This window comes from Adiantum capillus-veneris, chromosome 4, assembly GCF_014529385.1.
Source record: "Adiantum capillus-veneris isolate H3 chromosome 4, ASM1452938v2, whole genome shotgun sequence".
Taxonomy (NCBI): domain Eukaryota; kingdom Viridiplantae; phylum Streptophyta; class Polypodiopsida; order Polypodiales; family Pteridaceae; genus Adiantum; species Adiantum capillus-veneris.
Genome location: NC_140934.1, coordinates 59,260,548 through 59,273,336, shown reverse-complemented (window position 1 = coordinate 59,273,336; position 12,789 = coordinate 59,260,548). Strand labels below are relative to the sequence as shown.

Below are 12,789 nucleotides of genomic sequence, written 5' to 3'. Positions count from 1 at the left end.
TATATACCTAGATGAATCCAGGATAAGCCCAGATTCACCCTTGAAGGAAAGTGCAAGGTATAGACCCATGGTAGTCACCCACAAGACAATATAACCATCAGCTCCATCATGCATAATAGTGACTAAATACCATGACATCCCCACTAACGTCGTCAGTGCCCAATAGTGGGTGTAGAAGTAGGTACTAACATATGCTCCCAAACACAACACACACCACACGCACGCACACATGAGCATACATCAACACAAAGTTCAGCGTACTGAGTTTCTATCATGACTCCGGAGATCAAGGCAAACTCAGCCATAATAAAGCCTAGCACTAAAAGAAGCATGAAATCGAAAAAATTAGCACAAATGAGGTAGTTGATAGGGCATATGCACCACAAAAGATAGAAAGAATTAGCACAATATCAACTGGTCGTAACTCGGACGAAAACTTCACAATGTGAAGTCTGCATGTCCGCTATACGACTAAAAAATATACCAAGATGAATCCAGGATAAACCCAGATTCACCCTTGAAGGAAAGTGCAAGGTATAGACCCATGGTAGTCACCCACAAGACGATATAACCATCAGCTCCATCATGCATAGTATTGACTAAATACCACGACTTCCCCACTAACGTCGTCAGTGCCCAATAGTGGGTGTAGAATATGTATATGTATGTATTATGTATATGTATGTATATATATATATATATATATATATATATCTCTGTGTGTGTTGTATATATATATATATATATATGTATGTGTGTGTGTGTGTGTGTGTGTGTGTGTGTGTGTATATATATATATATATATATATATATATATATATATATATATGTATGTATGTATGTATGTATGTATGTATATTCCAAGTTTTACGAAGTAAATACATAAGAAATAGGCACTCTATAGCAGTACGAGACGCTTACATGCATAAATGGAATTTGAGTGTTGCCTGGCTTTTCTTCACACCATATTCTTGAGTCAAAAGGATCGATGGTGAATTTCGATGAAAAACTTGAATTTCCACTCAAAAATGGGTATATTTTGAACTTTTCCATTGTGAAAAGTATATTTACGAAAAGCTCTTTGGTTGGCAAGAGCGTCAAAAGCAATGCAGATGATGGTGAGAGCACGAGCCTAGAGGACCTATTCAATCTTTCGAAGATGGTGTGGCAGACAAGTCAAAGGTTGTACATTTGTGATACTCGGGCACGGGCATGTGTATGTTGGCCTCTGGGATTGTGAGCAGGACTCTAGAGCAAGATCGCTCAATGAACTATAGCTATTGATAGCATGCCCACACAGCATGGTGTATGAGGGGAGGAGCTCTAGCCTGTACAGCTGACACAAGCTTCTTGAGCCTCGCAGACACAAATGGCGGTTGTGCGCACTTAGTTGTTATTTGTGGACACAATTGTCCATCCTAGTGCCTTGCGGTATTTTGTAGAGAGGTGTACTTGATGCAATGGTGGACTAGACTTGCGGATTTCTTCATCATTCTTTAGAGGACCCAGATTCCGAGTCTTATTGTGTACCCAAGATCAGAGAGGGGGTGTTAAGAGTTTTGAACACCATCTCTTGGGTTATCTTGTGTAGATTTTGTGTAGGAGAGCTTCTTTGTGGTTGTGCCTGGCTTTGTTAGGCCTTTTTGAGTCTAGGCATCATGGGGGATTTTTCCCAAATTTTGTCCGGTGTGCCACTTGTGGCCCTTTTGTTGGGCAGCGTATTTTTATGTTTTTTGACCCTTCTTATTCCACATGGGTTATTGAGATAAGGGTCAGGTATTTTTGTTACTTCCCTACATAGAAAGGGGAGGGCGGCACCCCATTTCAGCATTGTATTGTGCAGCCTTGTTTTCTCTTCTTAGCCAATAGCCCTCTCTCTCTCTCTCTCTCTCTCTCTCTCTCTCTCTCTCTCTCTCTCTCTCTCTCTCTCTCTCTCTCTCTATGGCAAGGAAGGTGAACACTTTTCCTAAGGTTTTGATTTCACCATCATCAAAACCGATAGAAAGACCAACCCAAGTCGGAGAAATATCATTTGGACAACTACAGCAAAACAACAACAAACTTGAAGAGGAGTGGCATTCTGCCAAAGCAAAGAACCAGCAACTGAATCACAATCCAAGAAAGGAATCATCAAATAATGTCAAGCTTGAGAGACACAGTCAAGTATCAATTCACTAGATACCCGACCACATAGCATGTTTGTGTAAGGAATTATAGATCAAATTAAAGAGAAGCGCCTCCAAGAAGACAAGCTCATTACATTTGAGTAGAAGGTCTATCTCAGAGCTGGTAAGAGATGGGGGGGATAGAACAAAAGGAAGTTGGAAGCAGTAAATACAATCCAGACTATGAGATTCTTTAAAGAAAACTGAAGGGAGACATTCCATTCCTTGCCATTAAAGATTCCAGTAATCAGCATCAAAGGAAAGCATGTGAAACTTTGGTATCAACGTTTGCAGGATAAAATGAAGGTGGTGAAGCAGAGGAGGTTTTCTCGATGGACCAAGATCACTCCAGCACACCTAAAGAGCAGGAAACAAGAGCTTGCAAAGGTACCTGAGGCAAGAAAAAGTCAATTTGCGGTCTACCACTATGATAGAGCCATCATCAAAGATTTCTGGGGAACTAAAGCTAGAATCGACACTAAAGAGAACTGTTGAGGACATTTTTTAGGTGTGCATGTTATGTAGTATATCCCTCATGCTACATGAAAGCCTTCTATTTTGTTCAGTCAACCTTTCACTTTTATTGTGCCATCCATGGCCGCTCTGATATGGAATACAGTACATAGATGTACCTGATTTGTCCTGGCCTCCACAAGACATTCATAGAGCTCTTTTCTCTCATTAGAGAGAGATGAATTGAGCCACTAAGGATCGCCTTGAAGACCGGCATGGCATCTCTCTCTCTCTCTCTCTCTCTCTCTCTCTCTCTCTCTCTCTCTCTCTCTCTCTCTCTCTCTCTCTCTCTCTCTCTCTCTCTCTCTCTCTCTCTCCACACACACGACCACGTATACGCAATCATACACATCAATTCTCAATACTTTATAGGGGAGCCAAGAAAACATTACCAACTTAATGCCAACTTCCTCATTCGATTGCACGTTAACACCTACAGCACACCAAGGCATCAAATATCAGTTGCATCTCCAAAGCAGGGAAAAAACGCTGGCAGAACAAGACATCATCAGAAGATCCTTTTTTAACCCACTCATGATGCTCGTTCAAGATTACTCTATAGTAATGCGAAAAAAGCATACCGATATATATTTCTCCAAAAGATCCGCTCCCAATTTTGCGCCCCAGTCTGTACTTGTTGCCCACTCGGGGCTCCATGCCCAAAATCCTAGATCGTAAGAACTGCCCCTGCGTTATTTAGAAACTTGACCTTGAACCTGAGAATGTAACGAACGGGCCATTCATCCTCGTGCCAACAGTGGCAAGTGTGCAAATACCCAGCTACAGCAAGTCAGCATTTCATGGTTGTGACCGGAAGCTGTTGCATGCAAATAACTGAAATCATACTTCTGAACAGTTATGCTTCAAAAAATAGCTCTTTAAGGATTAAGATCCTGTGACATTGCAATTGTCCGAAGAGTAATATGATGGTAAAAATGAGATCCTTCTGATGTAAGTTCCTGCGTGATTTCTACATGCGGCGGTCTGATTTCTGCACGCTAGTGAGCATCCAAGACTTTGTGCTCTATGTACAGCCAGCGGTATAATTGCTAATTGGCAGAGCAGGTATACTCACGCTGGTGTGAGACGCATCTGTTCCATAACCATCTTCAACATACATGAAGAAAAGCCAACCTCATTTTCTGCCTTGCGCATTTGGGCGCCTGAAGCTACGGCCTTGCTGGGTTCTCCATCTGCCACACCGCATACTAATGGCACGACTTTGATACAGCCCCTTTGCCTTCGTATTCCTGCTGTGTTCGCTTTAATGGGTTGTTCGAATGAGAAAGTCTCGGATATACACCAGCCCGCAAAAGACACATTGTACTTATCAAGTCCATGGGAAACACCGATTCGGGGGGGGCCGGGGAGAGAGAGAGAGAGAGAGAGAGAGAGAGAGCGTCTAAGGGGGCAAGTGCGTGTGTGGAGAGAGAGAGAGAGAGAGCGCCAGATCATCCCATACCTTGCGTCAGGACGGGGCTTGCATCGCTGAGCGAGAGGTACTTCTGATTGGTTGCATTTCATTTCATAGACAATAAAACATATAGAATGGTTTTATAGCTATCTTCTTACCATACTATATCCAGATCCGTCTAAGGTTTTGGGAATGTATCTATAGGGCTTTTTCATGGCCAAACTTCCTAAAGGAGCTAAAAGGAATGTTCATTGTTGATTACCTTCACAAGGAGTGTTCCTTCAATTAAAAATAAAATAGAAGGGAAAATTAAACCGTCCCCCAAAAAAATCCCCCCCCCCTCCCCCCCTTCTCTCTCTCTCTCTCTCTCTCTCTCTCTCTTTGTCGTGGGGAATTAGAAAGCACCCCAAAAAAATGTAACGGTTTAATTTTCCCTTCTATTTTGACTCAGCATTAATTCAGATTCTACATAAAGCCACCTCCACGATTTGGGTGCTCTATTAGAAAACTTGTTATTGCAAGTTGCAATTTCTATATATGCATGTGCATAAGCCTTGGAAGTAACGTTCCTTTTCACAAACTTTTGCTAAAATGAGAAAGTCAGTGAGAAGGAACATCATCCCTTATAACTAGGATAACTAGGCAAACCCTTCATGTGACCATAAAGTTTTTTTTTTTAATCTTCTTTGTTCCTTTCCGAAACTCACCGTGTAGAGAACCCCCTTAGAAAATAGCTAAACCTCAACGTTTAACAACGAACGGGACTAGTGCCTTTTATTGAGTTGCTAATTTTGTTTTTACTTTTTCTCATAGCAATTGCTTTTTGCATACAATACATAAATAGGTTTCCTGCTCCCAACTCAAGCACAAGCGACCGATAACAATGGTCGGGATAGTGCGCAAACTTTACCAAACAAGAATGTATCCTCCTTCAACTAAACCTTAACAAAGCATATGATTGGATCTCCTAATCTTACACAGAATATGTCATGAAGGCTTTGGGATTTGGTCCCTGTATGTGTAAGATGGTACTCATTTTAGGAGTAGGTAGCTCCTCAGAACTTCTCTTTAACAATAGACTAGTGGGAGCCTTCGAAGATCAATCAAACAAGGCAGCCTTTTTGTCCCCCATCTCTTCTTTGCTATCGACTCACACCCCCTTGCGACCATGCTAGAAATAAGCATTGAGAAAGGGGATATTGAAGGCCTTGCTCTCCCAGGTAACAAACAATTCCTCGCCAAAATTTTTATTGATGATTCCCTGATATTCTTGAAAGCCTCCTCCCAAATTCTCAGAGGGGCCCCTTGAGATAGTATAGACATTTGCCACAGCAAATGCAACATTGAGAAATTGAGGCTGATCTCCCTTTCAAAGAATTACTCATTTGCCCATCAAAATGGTCAGGAGAACCACCTTGGGGCCCCACTAGGGACAAGAGTCTCCGACAAGTAAAAGTTTCTATGAGTCATGGAAAAAATAGGAACAAGATGAGAAGGTGGGAGTATGTGCTTCTCCCCTTCCATAGCAAAGATACTCAACCCATTCATGATCCCATATTTATCCTTCTTCTTGCCAATCTTGAAAATGACCAGAAGCGATTGGAAAGAGTTCTTGAAACCTGTGAAACGGTTTGTATTGAAAAAACAGGTCCAAGGATGTAATATAGTGGCAATAGTGGATTGCTAGACACAAGGAGTAGGGGGGAATTGGGATTCTCAACCTGGTGGTGCATGTGGAGGCCTAGTGTGCCAAGCTGATGGTGTCATTAACAAGTCAAGGTCAAGCCTGGGCCATTATGACATGGGATATGACAGACAAGTCAAAACTTTTCTCCCAAGGGGGTCCATGGAAAGAAGTAGACAAATTACTCGCTCCATTTTGGGCCAATGTGAAACTTGGCAACAACACAGGCGAACTAGTACACAAATGTGCCAAAGCATCAAAAACACTAGAATGTGGGGAGTCAACTAGATACTCCATCCTCGTGGATTTCAAAGATCGGAGGAGACTCTTTGAACCCTTATAGAGAGAAGTACCCAGAAGAGTAAATAACAAAGTTTAAATTCATCTTACTCAAATTCTAGGACCAAAGTAGCCTGAGTTGGAAGAAAACCGATCAGCTAACTACCCAGGTCCAACCTCAATGGACACAAAGGCCTTCTAGTCAACAGAGTGATTCATAGTTTGGGCTCTTTTTAAGCGCTTATCTGTGAGGTTGAATTTGAATGGAATGTTTGGCACTGGCCCATTGATAGGAATTTTTCTCTACCAGAAACAGTATGCCACTTTGGTTTGCACTTAGATGTTCTGCTTTTGCTATCTCAAGCAAGCCTAGAAGTCTAGAAACCTTTTGAGTTTTTGAAAGAAAATCTATGACGGCCAAGTTTCAAGATATCATATAGGACAATAACAAATGGATTTTCTTTTTTGGGAAAAACAAGGATTTATATGAGTGGAAGTAAGCCTCCTTGACCTTATATAGTCAGAAAGTGCTAGATATGGGCTCCTAGCTATGAGTTGTAACACATCTCGAACCGTTGTGTGTTAGGTAAAGGCGGTGTGCCTCACCGTGCTTTGCCTATGTCTATCGGCCAGTGTCCTCGGCCAGTGTCCGACCACCCACACTTATTCTTTATACATACAAAGAATTAGGAGCTCTCACTCACATTCTCACATAGTGCTCATACAGTGAGATTTGGGAGCTCCACCCACATCCTGTGTGCTCTCTCTCTCCCCCCCCTCTTCTCACTCTCCACACACACACCGCATTCGCGCACTCACAATTGGTATTAGAGCTTTGGCTTCGCAACAAATGAAGTGCTACAGAGAAGTGAGCTTTCGGCTATGGTGAGCTCGCTTCGATGGAAGCTTGAGATCGGTGAGCAACCATCAGATCTGTGCTCATGGAAGCTTGAGGGAAATTCCCAAGCTTGAGAGAAGGGTGTATTGTAAGTGTGTATGCTTTTTTGCAGCCATACTTGCAGGAAGAATGCAGATTTTCATTTCTGCAAGTCATTTTTCGGGCTCCAAAATAGTGTTTTTTCATAACTTTTGCATACGGAATGCGATTTATGCAAGGTTAGGGTGTAACCTGGGTTTTTGGCACGCTCCGGACACAATGGTGATGTCCATTTGGACTGATTTTGATCTCTGAAATTTTTGCAGTAGCAGTTGTTTATTGTGTGTCGAGGATTCCACACATGATTTGCTCTCGGATGTGAGAGTCGTATTTGCTGCAAGTTTCCTCACAGATGGGAGGATACGATGTACGATCTATGTGGTTTGATGCTCAGGGAGACTCATGTGATTGCAGTTTGAGCATAACAATGTATGCCTCAAGCATGTCTTTTGGCAGTCACAAGCAGAGCAGGTATTTGTGTACTAGATTTGCAGATGTTTGCAATGATGTATGCAAAGTATGGAGATTGGTGCATGCATTTGGAGTGCGGTTTGATGCACTTTGGTTGCTCATGGCTTTGAGCGTGCAGTCACTTTGGTTATTGGTTTTGTAGTCATTTTGCTGACGAAACTCTGGCGAAATTTTCTCAACAGTTTTATGTGCATCGTTGGTGCAATCGAGATTGCGATTGCTTGTAGCACTCAGGATTTGCGTGCAATGTTTTCCCTTTTGGGTGGTGCATCGCAAGCGTGTTTTGCTCTACATTTTTGGTCTTGAGTTGTGAGTGCTCGGCCATTTGGAGCTTCTAGTTTTGACTCCCAACTACAGGTTGAGTCTAGTACTCCCGCAGGTGTTGCCATTTGTAGTTGAGGACATCTTCCGCAGTGTTTTGGCTTGCCTACGAGTTTCGACACAAAAAGTGTCTTGAGCTTTTGCTTTGTATATGCTTTTGTGGGATAGTGGTTGGAGTTTACTTGCCATAGTTTGTGATCGAGCTTAGCTCTCACATTGACAGGTTTTGTCAGTTTGGACACAGTTTGGTGTTCTTGTACTCACTCTCGCAAGAGTGAGGAGTTGTGTATGCTACGGTTTTCTGGCACATTGTTCATTCATTGACACATTTTGGCAACAGTTTTCACTCACATATGTATGTCATTTGTAGCACCATTGAGTGATACTCCAGCTAGAGCGGTTTGGCTCTATGTATGACTTTGTGAGGTGATTCCGGACGAGTACATTCCTGGATTGGCCATTTGGACATTTGTTGTTGTCTCCATTATGATTTTCTATTGAGTTTGTGTACTAGATTTGCAGATGTTTGCAATGATGTATGAAAAGTATGGAGATTGGTGCATACATTTGGAGTGTGGTTTGATGCGCTTTGGTTGCTCATGGCTTTGAGCGTGCAGTCACTTTGGTTACTAGTTTTGTAGTCGTTTTGCTGACGAAACTTTGGTGAAATTTTCTCTGCAGTTTTATGCGCATCGTTGGTGCGATCGAGATTGCGATTGCTTGTAGCACTCAGGATTTGCGTGCAGTGTTTTCCCTTTTGGGTGGTGCATCGTAAGCATGTTTCGCTCTACATTTTTGGTCTTGAGTTGTGAGTGCTCGGCCATTTGGAGCTTCCAGTTTTGACTCCCAACTACAGGTTGAGTCTAGTACTCCCACAGGTGTTGCCATTTGCAGTTGAGGACATCTTCTGCAGTGTTTTGGCTTGCATACCAGTTTCGACACTGCAGGTGTCTTGAGCTTTTGCTTTGTATATGCTTTTGTGGGATAGTGGCTGGAGTTTACTTGCCATAGTTTGTGATCGAGCTTAGCTCTCACATTGACAGGTTTTGTCAATTTGGACACAATTTGGTGTTCTTGTACTCACTCTCGCAGGAGTGAGGAGTTGTGTATGCTACGGTTTTCTGGCACATTGTTCATTCATTAACACATTTTGGCAGCAGTTTTCACTTCACACATGTATGTCATTTGTAGCGCCATTGAGTGATACTCCGGCTAGAGCGGTTTGGCTCTATGTATGACTTTGTGAGGTGATTCTGGACGAGTACATTCCCGGATTGGCCATTTGGACATTTGTTGTTGTCTCCATTACGATTTGATGTTGAGTTTTTGCTCCAGTTATAGAGGAGACTCTACCAAAATTTTGTCAAATATGTATGCCTATTGTAGAGGCTAGTGAGATTGATCGTTTGCTCACCTTCTTTGCTTGAGATAGTGGTTTGCTCTTGGGTGGGAGAGTCTTGTGATCTCGAGCATTGTTTGCCATAGTTTTGGCATGGATATGGAGACGCTTCATAAAAGAGGCGGTTCTCGTTCACAATCGCGACTGACATATTGGCATTGCGGCCACGATGGGCATATTAGACGTCGTTGCTTCAGGCGTATGAGACAGCGAAAGAGGCAGATGCGTGGTTCTACTATGCGGACAGATGCTAGAGAGTATGCATGTGGCGACGGGCATGTCACTTTTGAGTCTAGCTTGCCTTCGGACTACTTTGTGTCTTAGGATAGCACATTGTCTACGCGTTTTCTACTAGACGAGCATGTAGTTTTTCACGTGACGCCACATCGTGATCTGTTTTTCTCTTTCTCTAGTGGGAGACTTAGTTGTGTGCAATTTGTTGATGGTTCAGCATATGACATAGAGGGTGCTGGAGATGTATGCATGTCTTTACCTAGAGGTGCATTGCTTATGCTACGAGATGTACTAGGACTTAGCCAGAGTCTAATTTTAGTGCGTCAGTTGTAGAGTAGTGGACATTGTGTACTGCTTGGAGAGTGGTCATTTCACATGCATAGGGGATCACTGGTGATAGCCAAAGGTGCTAGGAGTGGTCTGGTATACCCTTTGCATATTTCTGACACACGAGGCGGTGTAGTCTCTGTGTATTTGCAACCATGTTCAGAGCGAGAGACAAGGCGTGTCCCTTTCACGGATGTGCTGCATGGAGAGTAGGCTGTGCATTTGTCTTGTGGTGACGTTCACACAGACAGTGGTATCTCTGGGGATGCACAGCTTGGTCAATCAGTTGAGGTGACATTAGTTGAGCCAAAGACCAATGCATTGTTCTATGATGCGTCTGATACATTTGAGGGCGACATTATTCTTCATATAGTACTGTGTGATTGCAGTGGTGCTGAATTTTTGGTTTTGCAGTCATTCTCAGTAGATATGCCTTTGCCAGACGATGGTGACATGGTGATGCATAGTCAGCTGGTTCCTGATGAGGATGCATATGGCACTGAGATTGCTGATAGGTATAGGTTGGCACACATAGTGCATGTTTCATCGGATTTTGGGTCTCTCATGTCTGACCTTTTGGTCTCGTTGTGGAGCCATGCAGGTCGTCACCTGATACCTGCATCATGAGTGTCATCGTAGCTCTAGTCCTAGTGGTATGCATGTTGCATCTACATTAGAGCAGTTACAGAGTGAGCCAGTGGGCATAGGTTGAGAGCCTTCTTCTCTCACCTCTTGTATATACTAGTTGTAGGCTAGTCTTCTCGCCACTTATCGGCACACAGCCTTTAGTGGGAGAATGTTAGATAAAGGTGATGTGCCTCACCGTGCTTTGCCAATGTCTACCGGCCAATGTCCGACTACCCACATTTATCTCCTTATTCTTTATACATACAAAGAATAAGGAGCTCTCACTCACATTCTCACATAGTGCTCATACAGTGAAATTTGAGAGCTCCATTCACATCCTGTGCTCTCTCTCTCTCTCTCTCTCTCTCTCTCTCTCTCTCTCTCTCTCTCTCTCTCTCTCTCTCTCTCTCTCTCTCTCTCTCTCTCTCCCCCCCCTTCTCACTCTCCACACACGTACCGCATTCGCGCACTCACATTGTGCCCCCCATAACCTCCTCTGCCAACCTCCTTAGGAAATTGCTCACTGATTTTTTTATTATCTATTTGTTTTTTTACATGGGCCTTATGATGTTTCAGTAAACCACCCATTACTTTGCCTCTCACCAAAACTTTGGGGCTACCTATTCCAAAACGTGACATTTTATAACTACCACAAGCTTTACCTTGGGGTTTTCACAAAGCACAGCCCTTTTTTTTAAAAAATTTATCATCTCTACATTTGTAAATTTCATTTTTTATGCGCGAATATTGGAGACATTAGTGATTGGTTGGGGCTATGCCATTCCGGGTTGTAATTATCTTATTTGTCAACAATTAGATTCCCAATTTGTTGAGCCATGTTGGCTTCCAGATTTTAGACATTTTGCCAAGTATGAAGGTTGAATTTGTGATTTGAACCACAAGGTTTGATGAGATAAATATTTTTGAGTGTATGCTTGTTGAGTGCACTAGGCTTGTGCAACCTTTATCTACTTGTTTCTCTCGCACCTAGGTTGTGAATTTGGACCTACTAAAATTAGGATTAATGTTTAATATTATTTTTGCGATTTACCCTTATTTGATGGACAATGTACATGCACATATGAATAGTTTAACATTGTTCATCAAAGTCAAATCAGAATAAGAGGGGTGTCACTTAGAGATGCCAATATTTTCATGTGTTGAGTACTCTGCATTGGTGCACACAAGCTCTTCCTTGTACTATGGACTTGGCAAAATATTACATTGGGCGAGAATAACTAGAACCACAATAGGGGTAACCTGATATAGACAATATTCCACTCATTCTAAAACATTTCTTGTTTCCATTATGGTCCAATGTGTGCTAGAAACACTTGCAATAACAATACCTTTGTTGCTCGAATAGACTATATTCCATGTAATTTTCTTCTAGAAAAGGTTTTGATTCACACAAAAATTTAATTGTGCATGTTTTACATGATATGTTAGCACAAGTATCGATATATTGGCAACCACACCTTCAATAGTATTTTGTAAGTGGACACAAGTCTATCATCTTAATCAAGCAATCGGAAGGATACAATATAGGGAATCAACTTGTTCCTAAAACCTAAAAAACCTATAAATTGAAAGCTTTATTGGTAAATTAAATATATTTGAAGGTTTTTACACTAAATTTCTCTTTATTTTGTAGGTTTTTGCACCTTAAAATTTAAATTTAGAGTCAAGTGTTCTTCTTGTCCTTATTTCTCTAATATACATCTCTCTCTCTCTCTCTCTCTCTCTCTCTCTCTCTCTCTCTCTCTCTCTCTCTCTCTCTCTCTCTCTCTCTCAAGCACGCGCGCCCACACACACACACACACACACACACACATTTTGTCATTCTCATTGAGGTCTCTTCGTCCTCGCGCTGAATCAAAAAGTACACCAATTAAAACTAGTCATGCTTAGTTCTGCTTGTCCTAGGATTTTTTGTTACCATATACATGTGGTAGTGATGTGTGTGAACACACTAGGACTGCCCGAGCATTTTTTCCCTCTTTAGGAGGTTTTTTCTCCCATGCATTGTATATACGCCCATCATTCTAGGGCTTCCTATCTTTCCATTGCACACTAAGTAATATACTCTTTATTGTGTGCCTTGAGCTTCCTTTGTCTTCTCCAAGCTATGTGTGTTTTCCTGCAACCCTAATTCCAACAATTGGTATTAGAGCATGTCCGCCCGGGCTTAGTTGCCAGCAGCTCCAGCACACGCCTGCTCACTTTCTCCGATTTCAGTGAGCTTTGGCAAGCATTCGTAGGTCGACAAAATTTTTTGGAGGTCTTCTTAGGTTTTTGATTCGGGCTCATTTCGGCCTCCGTTTCCACTACAGGCGATATTGCATAGGCTATTTTGTCATTTTGTGCAAATGTTTTGTCAGTGTCATTTTCTGCATAACAGGTCCCTTATAGTCTTCT

The 12,789-nt window shown here is 42.2% G+C and overlaps 1 protein-coding gene across 3 annotated transcripts in view; it reads right to left on the bottom strand.

The window, feature by feature from the left end:
- Nucleotides 1-4,253, bottom strand: part of LOC147459250 (serine/threonine protein kinase HRR25-like) — a 100,686-nt gene extending 96,433 nt beyond the window's left edge. The window contains exons 1-4 of one of the 3 annotated variants that reach the window (XM_086510542.1): nucleotides 3,754-4,098; nucleotides 3,455-3,539; nucleotides 3,260-3,365; nucleotides 3,071-3,111 (exon numbers count right to left, since the gene is read on the bottom strand). In XM_086510542.1, coding sequence (XP_086366668.1) covers nucleotides 3,071-3,111; nucleotides 3,260-3,365; nucleotides 3,455-3,539; nucleotides 3,754-3,833 — 312 coding nt within the window. In that variant the 5' untranslated portion in view covers nucleotides 3,834-4,098. Of the gene's footprint in view, nucleotides 1-3,070; nucleotides 3,112-3,259; nucleotides 3,540-3,753; nucleotides 4,099-4,140 lie in introns of those variants that run through there. The other 2 variants (XM_086510541.1, XM_086510540.1) reach the window with 2 other exon arrangements.
- Between the last annotated feature and the right edge of the window lie 8,536 nt (nucleotides 4,254-12,789).